Source organism: Brachyhypopomus gauderio, chromosome 4 (genome assembly GCF_052324685.1).
Source record: "Brachyhypopomus gauderio isolate BG-103 chromosome 4, BGAUD_0.2, whole genome shotgun sequence".
NCBI lineage: Eukaryota > Metazoa > Chordata > Actinopteri > Gymnotiformes > Hypopomidae > Brachyhypopomus > Brachyhypopomus gauderio.
The window spans coordinates 15,597,500-15,611,968 of record NC_135214.1 but is presented as its reverse complement, the minus strand read 5'-3'; the positions used below and the strand labels follow the sequence as shown (position 1 = coordinate 15,611,968).

Below are 14,469 nucleotides of genomic sequence, written 5' to 3'. Positions count from 1 at the left end.
TCACTTCTACACTAATTCCTCTTCCCTTCTACACTAATGCCTCTTCCCTTCTACACTAATGCCCCTCCCCTTCTACACTAATGCCATCATCACTTCTACACTAATTCCTCTTCCCTTCTACACTAATGCCATCATCACTTCTACACTAATTCCTCTTCCCTTCTACACTAATGCCCCTCCCCTTCTACACTAATGCCCCTCCCCTTCTACACTAATGCCATCATCACTTCTACACTAATTCCTCTTCCCTTCTACACTAATGCCATCATCACTTCTACACTAATTCCTCTTCCCTTCTACACTAATGCCCCTCCCCTTCTACACTAATGCCCCTCCTTTTCTACACTAATGCCTTTATCACTTCTACACTAATGCCCCTCCTTTTCTACACTAATGCCATCATCACTTCTACACTAATTCCTCTTCCCTTCTACACTAATGCCTCTTCCCTTCTACACTAATGCCCCTCCCCTTCTACACTAATGCTTTCATCACTTCTACACTAATGCCATCATCACTTCTACACTAATTCATCTTCCCTTCTACACTAATGCCCCTCCCCTTCTACACTAATGCTTTCATCACTTCTACACTAATGCCTTCATCCCTTCTACACTAATTCCTCTTCCCTTCTACACTAATGCCCCTCCCCTTCTACACTAATGCCTCTTCCCTTCTACACTAATGCCCCTCCCCTTCTACACTAATGCCATCATCACTTCTACACTAATGCCATCATCACTTCTACACTAATGCCCCTCCTTTTCTACACTAATGCCCCTCCCCTTCTACACTAATGCCATCATCACTTCTACACTAATTCCTCTTCCCTTCTACACTAATGCCATCATCACTTCTACACTAATTCCTCTTCCCTTCTACACTAATGCCCCTCCCCTTCTACACTAATGCCCCTCCTTTTCTACACTAATGCCTTTATCACTTCTACACTAATGCCCCTCCTTTTCTACACTAATGCCATCATCACTTCTACACTAATTCCTCTTCCCTTCTACACTAATGCCCCTCCCCTTCTACACTAATGCTTTCATCACTTCTACACTAATGCCATCATCACTTCTACACTAATGCCATCATCACTTCTACACTAATGCCCCTCCTTTTCTACACTAATGCCCCTCCTTTTCTACACTAATGCCCCTCCCCTTCTACTCTAATGCCATCATCACTTCTACACTAATTCCTCTTCCCTTCTACACTAATGCCATCATCACTTCTACACTAATTCCTCTTCCCTTCTACACTAATGCCCCTCCCCTTCTACACTAATGCCCCTCCTTTTCTACACTAATGCCTTTATCACTTCTACACTAATGCCCCTCCTTTTCTACACTAATGCCATCATCACTTCTACACTAATTCCTCTTCCCTTCTACACTAATGCCCCTCCCCTTCTACACTAATGCTTTCATCACTTCTACACTAATGCCATCATCACTTCTACACTAATGCCATTATCACTTCTACACTAATGCCCCTCCCCTTCTACACTAATGCCCCTCCTTTTCTACACTAATGCCTTCATCACTTCTACACTAATGCCATCATCACTTCTACACTAATGCCCCTCCCCTTCTACACTAATGCCTTCATCACTTCTACACTAATGCCTATTCCCTTCTACACTAATGCCATCATCACTTCTACACTAATTCCTCTTCCCTTCTGCATTAATGCCATCATCCCTTCTGCATTAATGCCATGTTTTCTACATTAATGCCTTCATCACTTCTACACCAATTCATCTGCCTTTAAACATTTTTTCCCTTCTACATTAATGCATCTTCCCTTCCACCCTAATGCCTTCATCCCTTCTACACTAATGCCTTTGTCACTTCTGCCCTAACTCTTACTTCAGATCGAGACTCTTCTTTCATTTCATCTACACTCATTTTGCAGCTATACTAATGCTCTCTCTCCCATACATCTACTCTAATGACTTTCCTTCTTGACATGCTATATAAATGGTTTTCTAGGCCCCTCCCAGCCTGGAGTTCCCAAACACCATCTTTCAAAACAGCAATTTCAACAAGATCATAACGGGGAGGTGAACGGTCATGAGGTTCTACAAGCTGCTTGGGTGTGTGTGTGTGTGTGTGTGTGTGTGTGTGTGTGTGTGTGTGTGCCTGCATGTGCTTACGTGTTTGACTGCATGTGTGTGTGTGTGTTTCAGAGCAGCCACTGGCGGAGCTGGGACTGGTACTGTTTCAGTGCGGCCCAGGAGAGCCTGGTGCTGGAGAGCTGGTGTAGGGAGAGGACAGCGCTGCAGCTCCGGGCCCTGGGGGCACTGGAGGAGGCCAGAACCAGACAGCAGGAGCAGCAGAACCTGCACCGGGACCGCACCCACCAGCAGCACATCTGTGCTGTGCTTAGACACAAGGTATCTCACACACACACACACACACACACACACACACACACACACACACACACACACACACACACACACACACACACCTGATTCCACATTTGTGGAATTAGCAGCACTTTACAAACTACATAGACACATGCACAAACAGACATACACAGCTGACAAACAATGAAATGATGGCTGTAGTGGGTTTAGTGTATTCACGTTTGATACAGTTGGAACTGTATCAAAGATCTGTGAGCATGCTCAACTTGGAACCCAGGTCATCGTGTCCAGAGCTTTCCCCTCCCTAGTGGCAATCTCCCATAGCAATGAGGCCTCATAGTAGAACATTGGTGGCAAATTTGGCGATGTGTTCATGGCTACTGTGTTTTAAGTGGTGGAGGGTTGGGGAGGGGCAGTCCTCTAGCCCCTGGTCTGTGATTGGTGGAACTGAGCCTGCCTGTCTCATGTCATGTGGACAGATTGTGGAGGAGCACCTCAGGCTTTATCAGGCCAGGACAGCTCTCAGAGCTCAGCCCAGGATAGATGGGCTGTCGGCATGTCGATTCAAAAGCTCTGTGTCTTTCTTCTTCTTACTCTCATTCTCTCTCTCTGTCTCTCCCTCTCCCTCGCTCCCTCTCTCTCATTCTGTCACTTATTGCGCTCTGTATTTCTCGCGTTCTCTTTCCATCATTAATCAAGAATCAGCTGTGCTTTCATTGGCTGTGGTGTGTGTGTGTGTGTGTGTGTGTGTGTGTGTGTGTGTGTGTGTGTGTGTGTGTGTGTGTGTGTGTGTGTGCGCGCGTTTGTGCATGTTCATGCATGCAGAAGTGTGCATCTTCTGTTCTCTTGCAACATTTAACTCACTAACCCATTACATTTAACCCACTAGTACATGACATTTAACCCACTACATTTTACCCACTAACCAACTACATCTAACCCACTCCCACCTCCACGGCTGTCAGTGGGAGATGTCCTTGATCGATGCTCCACACTGCTGCAGTACTCCACAGACCGTGCCGTCAGTCTCATCATCCGAACGTAGCAGCCGGTCGACCAGAAAACCCTGTTGCTCGCCCTCAGCAGACGTCACGTGTAAAGCAGACGTGTGTGTCCTGTGTCACGTGTAAACTAACAAGGACTGCTTTCCTCAGAAACGCCATCACAGCCATTCAGCAGCAAATGGCAGACATGCCTTTCTGTAAACAATTTTTTTCCACGATATTCCCTCCCTTGTGGTTGGAGCTCCGCTAAAATGTATACCCACCCTATTAGAAAGTCTTCTCTCTCACCTCCAGCAGTGTGAATTGAGCTTATCACTCTCTGGTGCAACACACCCTATGTTCCCTGCCCTCTGTGGGTGAAAGGTTCCTGATTTATGTTCAGCAGCCGCTCATGTTCATTAAATGTTCGGGTTGGCCAACGGTGGCCCATAATTCCGAGAGTAATGTGAAGAGGCTGAGTGGCGTGACCTGGAAGGGCCTCCCTCCGGGTCCGGGCCACGTATTACTGCGTCCCTGTTACATAACGCTGCTCCAGATGGCATTATAAAAAGCGTGATCGATCACGATGATCTCTGAGTGCAGCCCCCAACCACACGCCTGCCAGACAGTCTTTAAGTGAAGCCGGAGTGGATAAAGATGTGGCACCATCTGCTGTGATAGTGCTGTCTGCAGCTCGAAATAAGACAAACCGTGTGTGTGTGTGTGTGTGTGTGGGTGTGTGTGTGTGTGTGTGTGTCTGTGTATGGGGGGACCTACCTCAAGCTATCACACCAAACCAGAGTAACTTGTTCACTGAAACTCAAATTTGTAATAAGGGCCCTAAATTTCGAATGCAGAAATATCTGACGATCAAATCTGGTTCTGACTTTTCTCCTTTTATGCATTTTTCTCTCACCTTTAACAAGAGTTTACCGTAAAGCTGAAGCTTACCTCCAGAGAGCACTCAAATTACTTACAGAAAAATAACTGCTCTGTGTCATTACCTTAATGTGATTCGGGTATGTAATTGGCGGTAATAGGTAAATGCACCATGTACAAAAAAAATTAAATTACAGAAACTTAAATGAGTCAAGCTGATTGATTTTCCTAAACAATTTGAATAAACTTAATTACCATCATTGCTGTTGTTATTTCAGGTCCCTAAAACTTGCCAACCTGTGGGTCAAGCCTCCTGAAACAATATTCCTGATTACTAGTCCCCTGTGGCTTAAAGCCAGCTCATCCAGTCCATTGCGAGAGCAGAAATGCAGGAGCATCACGCTCCCAACACACACCTCAGCCTTAGGCCTGTGTTGAAAAAATCGATTTTCCGATTCAGAATCGATTCGCATATGATGATCTGATTATCGATTCGTACGTCCAAAGATCGATTTTTTTGTGAACTTTTACCCCCGCCTCGTCACTGAATTCACGCAGGCGTGCTCGGTCTAACTAACTGTAAAACGACTTGGCGTTGAACAGTGCCGGTAACGACGATAGTCAAATCGGAAATCTAAAAACAGAAGGACAGTTTATCCAATGTCAGTGACTATTTACAGTTAGTCCGTGTCACTGACCGTTTACCCAGTGTTTTTACAGTTTTAAAAAAGTTTAAAATGTTCTTGTAACATTGGGCGCAAGGCGATGGACGAGACAGAATCCTTTGCACTTTCCAAATCGTTACGTTTATTACATTTACCGAAGCGCAGACAGCGCACATAAAACACGTTTACATAGAACATGTGGGACTCAAACAACGACGAGCACAGGACGCTGCGCGAGCGCAAATTAAATAGACAAACCACATCAACCCCACGTGATTACGAGACGAGCCACAGGTGAGGACTATCACAAGACGCACCCGCACCCACGGAGATACACCGACGTAGACGATTAGACGCAGACGACGTTAAAGCTGGGCATACACTGTACGATATTTTAAATCATGTACTCCGCTCCAGCTCAAACTGTACGACTAAATCGCAGGGTTTAAAAGTTCACAGCTCACGATTCATATACTCACACTATACGACCCGAGGCTCTCATGCGATCTCACGAGGAGCGATTTGAATTTCAAACATGTTTGATATTCTTGCGACGCTGCGATTTCTGATCGGGAGTTGGTCGTGAGGTGTGAATCGCTCCTCGTTTACCTGTGTAAACTATACGATGCATGACACGCGATTGAGCCGAAACTCGGCCCGATCGCAAAAATAGTCGCACGAGTGAAAAATCGGCTGAAAATGGGCCAAAAATCGCACAGTGTACGCCCAGCTTAACGCGCCCAAAACGGAGGGGTCGGGGACCGTAACGTGAGAGTTCTGTTCTTATATTCTCACTTTAAAGAAAAATACACGTTTACATTTTATACTTTCAGTTTATTAAGTTTGAGCACTTTTAAAATAAAAATGCATTTGGTAGCAACAGCTTATGGGTGAATTCTTAATTATTTCAATCATAATAATAATGCACTGGTTAGTGTCCCAGTAGGAGCCCACTGTTGCAGATATAGACACCTCAAATATGTCCTCTGTTTATTGTCCTGGATTACCTTTCTTGAAGGTAGATTTATGATGACCCTTTTCACCAGTCTTCCAGCCATCAGTAACTACCAACTACCAGTAACTATTTGCTGATTAATATCGATATAATACTAGTTTTAACATGTTGCTTCTGTACACAGTCAGGAAACAGCTCAAATACATTTTTAATAACACTAAACCCCGAATTGGATCGAATTGGATCGAATCGATTAAATCGGATTAAATCGAAAAAAATCGATTCTTAATCTTCATAATCGGAATCGGATCGATTCTTGGAATTTGAATCAATACCCAGCCCTACTCAGCCTAGTTACAAAATCACTCAGACTCTAATTTCTCCCACTTATAAAGGGGATGTGGCAAAATGTGATTTAATTTTGAAAATGGCAGCGTCTCCTTTCATTTATTTCTCCATGGTTAGGGCAGCTGCTTTTCTCGGCTTGCGGAGTGATGAGGAGTGCTTGCGTTTCGGGCGTCTGTGAGCAGCAGGGGGAGGTAATCCGTTTGGGAGGTGATGGGGGGTCGTGGCACAGGTGTTTCAAGAGGCCCAAGAAGTGTTTTTCAGATCCCCAATGGCACTCACACACACATGTTCTGCACATGATTTGGCTTTGTGTGGGATCTGTGGAAATAAATTTCTCTGCTCTGCTCAGGTATATGCTGATTAGTTACACAGTATGACAAAGGTCAGTATCGCGATAACAAACCCAGACAATATATCGTGCAGCCCTTATAGCCTGACACACTGTCGCCAAAGCAATGTCGCCCTTGGCTTGCTCACTGGGGGCTAGGACTCGGCACTTGTAAAGCTGCTTTGTGACAACAACTGTTGTAAAAAGCGCTATATAAATAAAATTTGATTGATTGATTGATTGATTGATGCCAGGTTAAGAATCCAAGAAATGTGATTGGCTGACTAGTAGTAATGTCCCTTACATCCATAAAGACATGAAAAGGTTCAGATTTTTAATTATGTAAGAACAGACTGAAATATCACAGGGTTTATGTGAACTTATGTCCCTTGCAGAATGACGAGTCTCAGTGGAGGCTTTGTTCTCCAAACATAGTGATTTGGACACTGATATGTTGAAATGAAATGTAATAATTTAGTTGACAAAAGGATTCAAGGTAGAACTTTTTAATTATTGAATCAAACAGAGCAATGGTTGAGATTTACCACAATCCAAAGTTTTCATAGAATCATCTAAAAGTGTTATAGTTTAAAATGATCAGATCCTATGTCCAGATGCTGAACGTCTTCATCTGGGAGGTTAGTGGTCTTATCTTCCATGTCCCATTACATGGAGGACCATTTAAATGGAAACTGGTGTGTGTTTTGTGGGGAGAACTTTGACCTCAGAGAGCTGGTTCGTCCTGGCTTGGTCCTCCTGAGATCAGTGGCAATATGCAGCAGTAGCAAAAGATTTCAATATGAGATTCCTGTTCATCACTTATACAAGTACACCTACAGTAAGTGCAAAGACAAATGTGTCTCAAATAAACACCAAGTTCACATAAGATAAACTACAGGTTCATGCATAAAACCAGTGCAGGCAGCTCATATCGACTGTGAAACACCACCAGCCAGAGGTGCTGAAATGCGGCCAGGTGCCAAACGGTATACTCCGGTAAGCCAGCCAGACAGTGGAGGGGCCGCAGATGGGGACGATGAAGCTCCACCGAGGGCCCTGTTGTACAGGAGAGAGGCCTCCTGAGATGGGAGGAGATCCTGGGGAGTGCAGATCCCCTGCCCTGTAGGCACAGCTCTGCCCAACACTGGCAGCTGCAGGTGTAAGAGACACGTGAGTCTACCTCTCTATCTGTGGAAACAAGGCTCTACCTCTCTCTCTAGTTTCTTTCTGCAGTGCTGTAATATGTCATGCTGGTGTATGTTTGTGTGTGCCGGTGCCATTGTGGGACTGTTGTTGAAGTCACTCCTCGCCTGGTCTCTCTGGGTAGAAAAAGACAGGAGCTGTTAAACGTCTCCTCTGCCAAAGGAGAGAGTGCGCGTACGGATGTAACTGGGTCCGTCACGTTGGCTGCTGCTGACATCAGGTCCTGGCGTTTGCTGTTATAGATTTCAAAAGCAGCCATGGAATTAATGCTGCTTTTAAACCCACACTGCAGAACGGTGTGGAACACAATGCAGCAGAAGAACTGAACTGGGTGAAATGTCACTCTCCTCTTCATGACTCTAGTGGGACTTTTTATTAACCCGCATAAATGACAGGCTACATTTATAAACGTTGTTTTGTGCATTTTAACGTTTCTCTTATTTTTAGTATTGTATAGTGGTTTGAGGTCTCCAATGTGACAGTTATGAGTTATGGAGTTGTATATGCAGTATTGTCTAATATAACAGCAGTGGTCTTAGACAATAAACAGAGATTCAGGAACACCTAATTATCATAAATTGATTTGAATAAATAATGTGTGTTTAGTCTTTTCAATCATTCTCTAATGGGGGGGGGGGGGTAGAAAGAGAAAATGAATGTGTGGAGAAAGTGAGAGTTTGTTGCCTCATTCTGGTTCCTATCCCTTGCCACTGTGCTATCTTATCTGGGCCAGGGAGCAGTGTGATTGATGGTGCAATTATGGAGCAAGTTACCCCCTCCTTACACTCTCTGTCTCTGGTGTGAGTTTTTTCAGCCTTTGGCTTTGCCATTACATAACAAAAATCATCTGCACAAGAAACGAGAGGGCCTGCTACAGTAAAAATTACATTTGATTTAAAGAACCGTTCTTTGTCAACATTCCTAGGTGTTGTGGGTATTAATTACAAACGCAACGTCTGCTGTCGGGCCATTTTTCCACTGGAAGAGAGACCAGCCGGTGCTGCGAAAAGTTCACGTCTATTCAATCGAAACCCAAATCAGTTCTGGAAGACGTCTCGCAGCGTGGATGTCAGGCTGCCAGTCCGTATACAGTCGCAGATTCCCTAACGCTTCGAAAATGTGTGTTTGATGACAAGCTGCTGCTATGAGCACGCCGGGGTTTTCACTGGGGAGACTCCCGTCGGAGCCGCTGAACAGATTGCGCCGTCTGTTCCTCCGGGCCACCGACCAGGCGAGGCGCTCCGTACACACTTGTGAAGGCGCCATTACGTGACAGGCCGGAGACTCAGGCCCAATTTGAGTGCTTTGAAAGCAACTGGGCGTACGCAATGTACACAATCACTAGCGACTGACTCCGGGTCAGGGGTCGGTCGCTGTACTGAGGAATGTCATTAAATGAAAACCGCTTGTTGTATCAGGTACATGATCGGAGAAGAGTTTTTTTGTTTTGTTTTAGTGAGTGATTCCAGTTCAAACAACGCCTCATTAGCAGCTGGTTTAAGGTCGTTTTTGTTTTTCTTGGCATGACCTCTGTATGAACAGACCTTGCCCATGAATGGCCTTAACATCGATATATTTAGCTAACTAGTTCGCCACAGATGTGCCGAGTTATCAGTAATGTCAGCAGTGGGCAGTTACTCTTTATTAGGAACCCAACTTAACCTGCCTAACCATAGCTATGGCTAACATCGTCTCACGGAACTACAGTACGCTGAGCTTACCGGAAGTCACGACTTTTACTTCAGGTCTCCAAAGAGGGCCATCCAATTTTCTTATTAAACTTCTAATTAGTGGGGACAATGTGCAATTATAAAAAAGAATATAAAGTATATAAAAGCATAATTGCAGGGAAGGAAACACCAGTTTCACTACTGGTAGGACAGTGAATCAGTTGGCAAGTTTGAATCCGAACACTGCAGTGCGCACTAAAATCAGATTCTAATGCTACTTTTTATGTGTGGAATGGGGTATATATATATATATATATATATATATATATATATATATATATATATATATACCCCATTCCATATAATATAATATATAATATCTTATTCTACTGCTCTCTAAACTGTTTAGCCTATTATATAATATAATTAATATAATGTGTGTGTGTGTGTGTGTGTGTGTGTGTGTGTGTGTGTGTGTGTGTGTGTGTGTGTGTGTGTGTGTGTGTGTGTGTGTGTGTGTGTGTGTGTGTGTGTGTGTGTGTGTGTGTGTGTGTAGTTGCAGCAGTGGCATGAACAACAGGAGGAGGTGGCACAGCTGGATGCAGCTCTAGCAGAACGCTGGCATGAGGAGGAGAAAGAGAGGCAAAGAGAGGAGAAGGAGAGAGAACAGACCAAGAGGACCAGGGACAAAAAGAGGGTACAGGCATACACACACACACACACACACACACACACACACACACACACACACACACACACACACACACACACACACACACACATGTGCTGGCATGAGGAAGAGCAAGAGGCAAAGATAGGAGTTGGACAGAGAGCAGGATTTCAAGACTGTCAACCACTGGGTCGCAGAAACTGAACAGGTTCTTACAGGGCCAGTGTGGTGTGAATGCCTAGGCCATGGAGGAGTTGGGTGCACTGTTATGAAATCGAGCCCTGAAGAGTTCTGCACTCTCTCCTGTGGCATAACACATATTAATAGTTTAAACCCATTTCATATTACTGTCCTAAATCTAAAAAACCAACAACAACAACAATAAAGTTTACAGTTTAAATGTAAACATAAAAACCTTCCCAAGTAGGTGTCTGGGGGGCTTTGCTTTGTGAACGACCCTGCCAACCAATCAAAGATAACAATAAGAGCAAACGAATTCTAGTTAAGAATATTGGTTAAATCTTTTTGTTTTGCAATAACAGTTAAAGAATTCTGACTGCTGCAGGCATAACCGTACCCCAAACAGTTTGAGGAACAAAGAAACAAACCTTAAAATCTCCACTGTGCACAGTCACCACACCCTGAGGCAGACACTTAGTAAAGTTTTAACAGAAGCCAAACAGGGAACAGGAACCCCCCCCCCCCCCCATCCTCTTTTTGCTTTATATTACTTTGTATGACTTTTGCTAAAATAAAAAGCAAATATATTAGTACTTTTATAATTTTGCAGTTGATTATTCTGAACTATGTTAGGAGCAGTTTGTATGTGCTGTTGTGCTCTGTAAGGGAAGGCTCCCAGCCACTGTTGTCCTCATTAGCTTGATGAATGTGTGTGTGTGTGTGGTGTGTGTGTGTGTGTGTGTGTGTGTGTGTGTGTGTGTGTGTGTGTGTGTGTGTGTGTGTGTGTGTGTGTGTGTGTGTGTGTGTGTGTGTGTGTGTGTGTGTGTGTGTGTGTGTGTGTGTGTGTGTGTGTGAGTGAGGGGGAGCCTCCCATGTTTATGTTGGAGATTTTGCCTGTGTGACCTCACCTTCCTCCTTCCTGCTCTTCTTAATGAAGTCACTTCCTTCAGGGTTGTCACTGATTTATGATGTCGTTTGGGCCATAATGGATTACATACATACCTGCCTTTGCCTTCTCCTCTCTCAGACCGTGAAACATTATCTCATTTCCAAACCACATTCTTTTCCATCTGTAACAATCAATAAGAACGATGCGGGGATATCAGAGGCCCTCTTAGCCCTCTTCCCCTCCAGCACAATATTTTTTAATTACCTGCTGAAGTTATCTGAAGTTCTTGATTAGTTTAGCCATTAGTTTAAAAAGTAGGAAAGTGACATTGACCAACACACACCTGTCTAAGAAAAGAAGAGAGAGTTTAAGAGAGAGCATGTTTACGTGTGGGGATGTGTGTGTGTGTGGTGGTGGTGTGGGGGTGCGTGCGTGTGTGTGTGTGTGTGCATGTGTGTGTGAGAGCTCTCTTCTCTTTCTCCCTCCCAGGTGCAGGAGTTTTACACCGAGCTGGGGAGGAGGAGGGCGGAGTGGCGTGGGCGGGAGGAGGCACGGTTGGAGGAGCTCAGGGGGGAGATGGAGGAGCAGGCCAGGCGCGATAAGGAAAGGTAGACTGCACTGAGGCTTACGCCCAAGGACGGCCAAGCAGAGATAAACGAGCGGAGCTTAGTCAGCAGTGTTGAGCCCTGAACCTACCTCAGCTCTGGACTGGACCCCAGCGTCCCTCATGCTGCAGGAAAAGCAGCTAAGATGGGGAATTGGTGTAACACTCGTGTTCACTCCCTAACCCATGGCAATCTTTCTAATATTCTCCTGTGTATCATGCGTCATATTTAAATCTCTCTATATAGCTTTAGGTAGCCAAACAAATACACAACGCACAAGATCCAAATGCCAGATGTGTCCTGGTCCTTCCCCAGACACTGAGGTGAGGGGTTGAGGTAGAGGCAGCCAGCTCCACGCCTGGAGGACCAGAGGACCATCAGTATCTGCTAACCAGAATCCATTCACTCTTATAGTTAACAGAGTGTCTGGGAGGCAGTACTATACTCTCAGAGCCTGATACTTACCCTGATGATAAAAGGTTGAGCTGACCTAGGTGTGTGTGAGCTGGGAAATCCCCAAACGCTGCTGGACTAAAGATGTTTGCCAACATAAACCCTCATACTGATTAAATCATCAATAACTCTGAATATAATATCTTATTCTACTGCTCTCTAAACTGTTTGCTTGTCTATTTCTATCATCTTCGAACAATGTAATCAGAACGTTCCTCTTGTGTCCCACTGCTGGGTTTGGTATCTGCTCTTGGTAAATGAAACTAGGAGAACTGAAGGAGTTCTAAAGAATCAAGGCTCAGTGGTAGCAGGGTACTAAATGTGCACTGGGTAGGTGGGTCTGTGTATTAGAAATGCAATGTGTAGAGAATCCTGATTATGACCTTAATGCGTACAGCTGGGAATGGTTTATCTTCCCTGAGGCTCGGGGCTTGCTGAGAATCTCAGAGCCAGTCATGGTGTGCTTTATGTGTGTGTGTGTCCATGTGTCTCAGTCCCTCAGCTAGAATTTTACTTTTTAACTGTGCTGAGGTGAGGATGAGATTCAAAGCCCACAGTCAGTGGTCAATGGACTGAGACAGGGACAGAGACACGTGGGGGGAGACAGACAAACGGAGAGACAGACAGAGACAGAGAGATGGACAGAGTGGAGAAAGGGAGTGGGGAAATGGGGGTTTACAGGGGTATGACAGATGGAGAGAGGCACGAGGTGGCAGTGAATAGGGGGATAATGGAGAGAATGGGATGAGGGAGAAGAGAGAAGGTGAGAAAATGAGTGTAATGGAGAGAGGGATGACAGAGACTGTGGCAAAACAGGGCTGTCAATGAAAAGTGAGAGAATAGCCAAGAAAAGAGATTAGGTTCCAAAGAAAAGGAGGAGGCAATATGGGTAGAGAAAGAGAGATGGCTAAAATGAGAGAGGAGAGAGATCAGGAGAGGGTGAAGGAGAGAAGGAGAGAGGGATCCTGGTGAATGATGTGCAGATGACAAAAGCTGTGTGTATGAATTTACACCGAGCCCTGCAGGTGCTAGGATGCCTTACTCTGAGTGAGGCACGGCTGCTTATGTGTGTGTATACAGTATTGTGTCAGTCCTGTGCTTATAGTGAGTGTGTAATATTGATCTCCTGTGTGTGTGTGTGTGTGTGTGTGTGTGTGTGTGTGTGTGTGTGTGTGTGTGTGTGTGTGTAGGCTACTGGGTGTGGCTGTAACCTGTACAATTTCTGTGTGTGTAGGGTACAATACAGAGAAATGCTACTGATGCATCGAAAACAGGAGCAAGAAGCCAAAGAGAAACTCTATCTAAAAAGCGTGGATGAGAGAAAGGAGAGACTTCAGAGGCTACGCAATCAGGTGTCACCCCCCCACCCCTTTACCTTCACACCGCCACTCAGAAACTCTCAGAACAATCTATGACAGGGGTACTCAAATAAATTTTTCCGCGGTCCAATTTTGGCAGATAGCTGTGACCTGAGGTCCGGGGCGGCGGTAATGGCGTAAGTTGTTGAGCGCGGGGGGGGGGGGGGGGGGGGGGGGGGGGTAGTTGAGCGCAAGTAGTTGAGCGGCGTAACACTCATGACGGAGTGTTTTTTCAATAGCTCTGAAATAAATGCTCCGGTTTAAAATTAAACCTCCCGTCAAAATTATTAAATACGGTTTTTTGGTCTGTATCCAGTTAATCAGGAATGAGATTGGGTCCGGACAGGACTGCATTCGGGTCCGGATCCCAGATCAGTTGAGTACCCCTGATCTATGATATTTCAGAACTTTACTGCCCTCATCTGATAGAATAAAGAACAGCAAGCAAACAGGGATAGTCACAGATCATGAGAAGTGCTGTAGCCTTGTGTCCAGTGCACGGTAGGTGTCAATTTAATACCATTGTTTCACTCTCATGCAACTTCAAAATAATAATGAGAGACAATGTGTCTCTTTTCCATCTGCTGGAATAAAATCGAGGTTGAGGACAAGTCTGTGGTCACTCCACCCACTGTTAAATTAGATGAAGATGTTCTCCAGATGGGGCCATTGAGTAACAGATGTGGTTTAACAGTAAACCCCTCAAAGCGGCAGGAGCCACTGGAGTGAGGAGTTTTTCACAAAGCAGCATAGCCGCCCAGCTGGTGTTTGTTATTCTATATGAGCGTTACACCTTATGTCAGTCGTCTCGACAAGTTCAGAGTTGTTATGAGCTCTGTGATGATTGAGTCCAGTGGGCTTGTGGGAGGCAGCCTGACTGGGGAGGGTCCCAGCTCCTCAGCCTCT

At 45.1% G+C, this 14,469-nt stretch overlaps 1 protein-coding gene across 3 annotated transcripts in view; it reads left to right on the top strand.

The window, feature by feature from the left end:
- LOC143512355 (coiled-coil domain-containing protein 148-like) overlaps positions 1-14,469 on the top strand; it is a 46,561-nt gene that overhangs the window by 30,369 nt on the left and 1,723 nt on the right. For all 3 annotated transcript variants that reach the window (XM_077002567.1, XM_077002568.1, XM_077002566.1), the window contains exons 10-13: positions 2,195-2,401; positions 9,965-10,105; positions 11,637-11,755; positions 13,440-13,557. In XM_077002567.1, the coding sequence (XP_076858682.1) occupies positions 2,195-2,401; positions 9,965-10,105; positions 11,637-11,755; positions 13,440-13,557 (585 nt within the window). The remainder of the gene's footprint in view (positions 1-2,194; positions 2,402-9,964; positions 10,106-11,636; positions 11,756-13,439; positions 13,558-14,469) is intronic.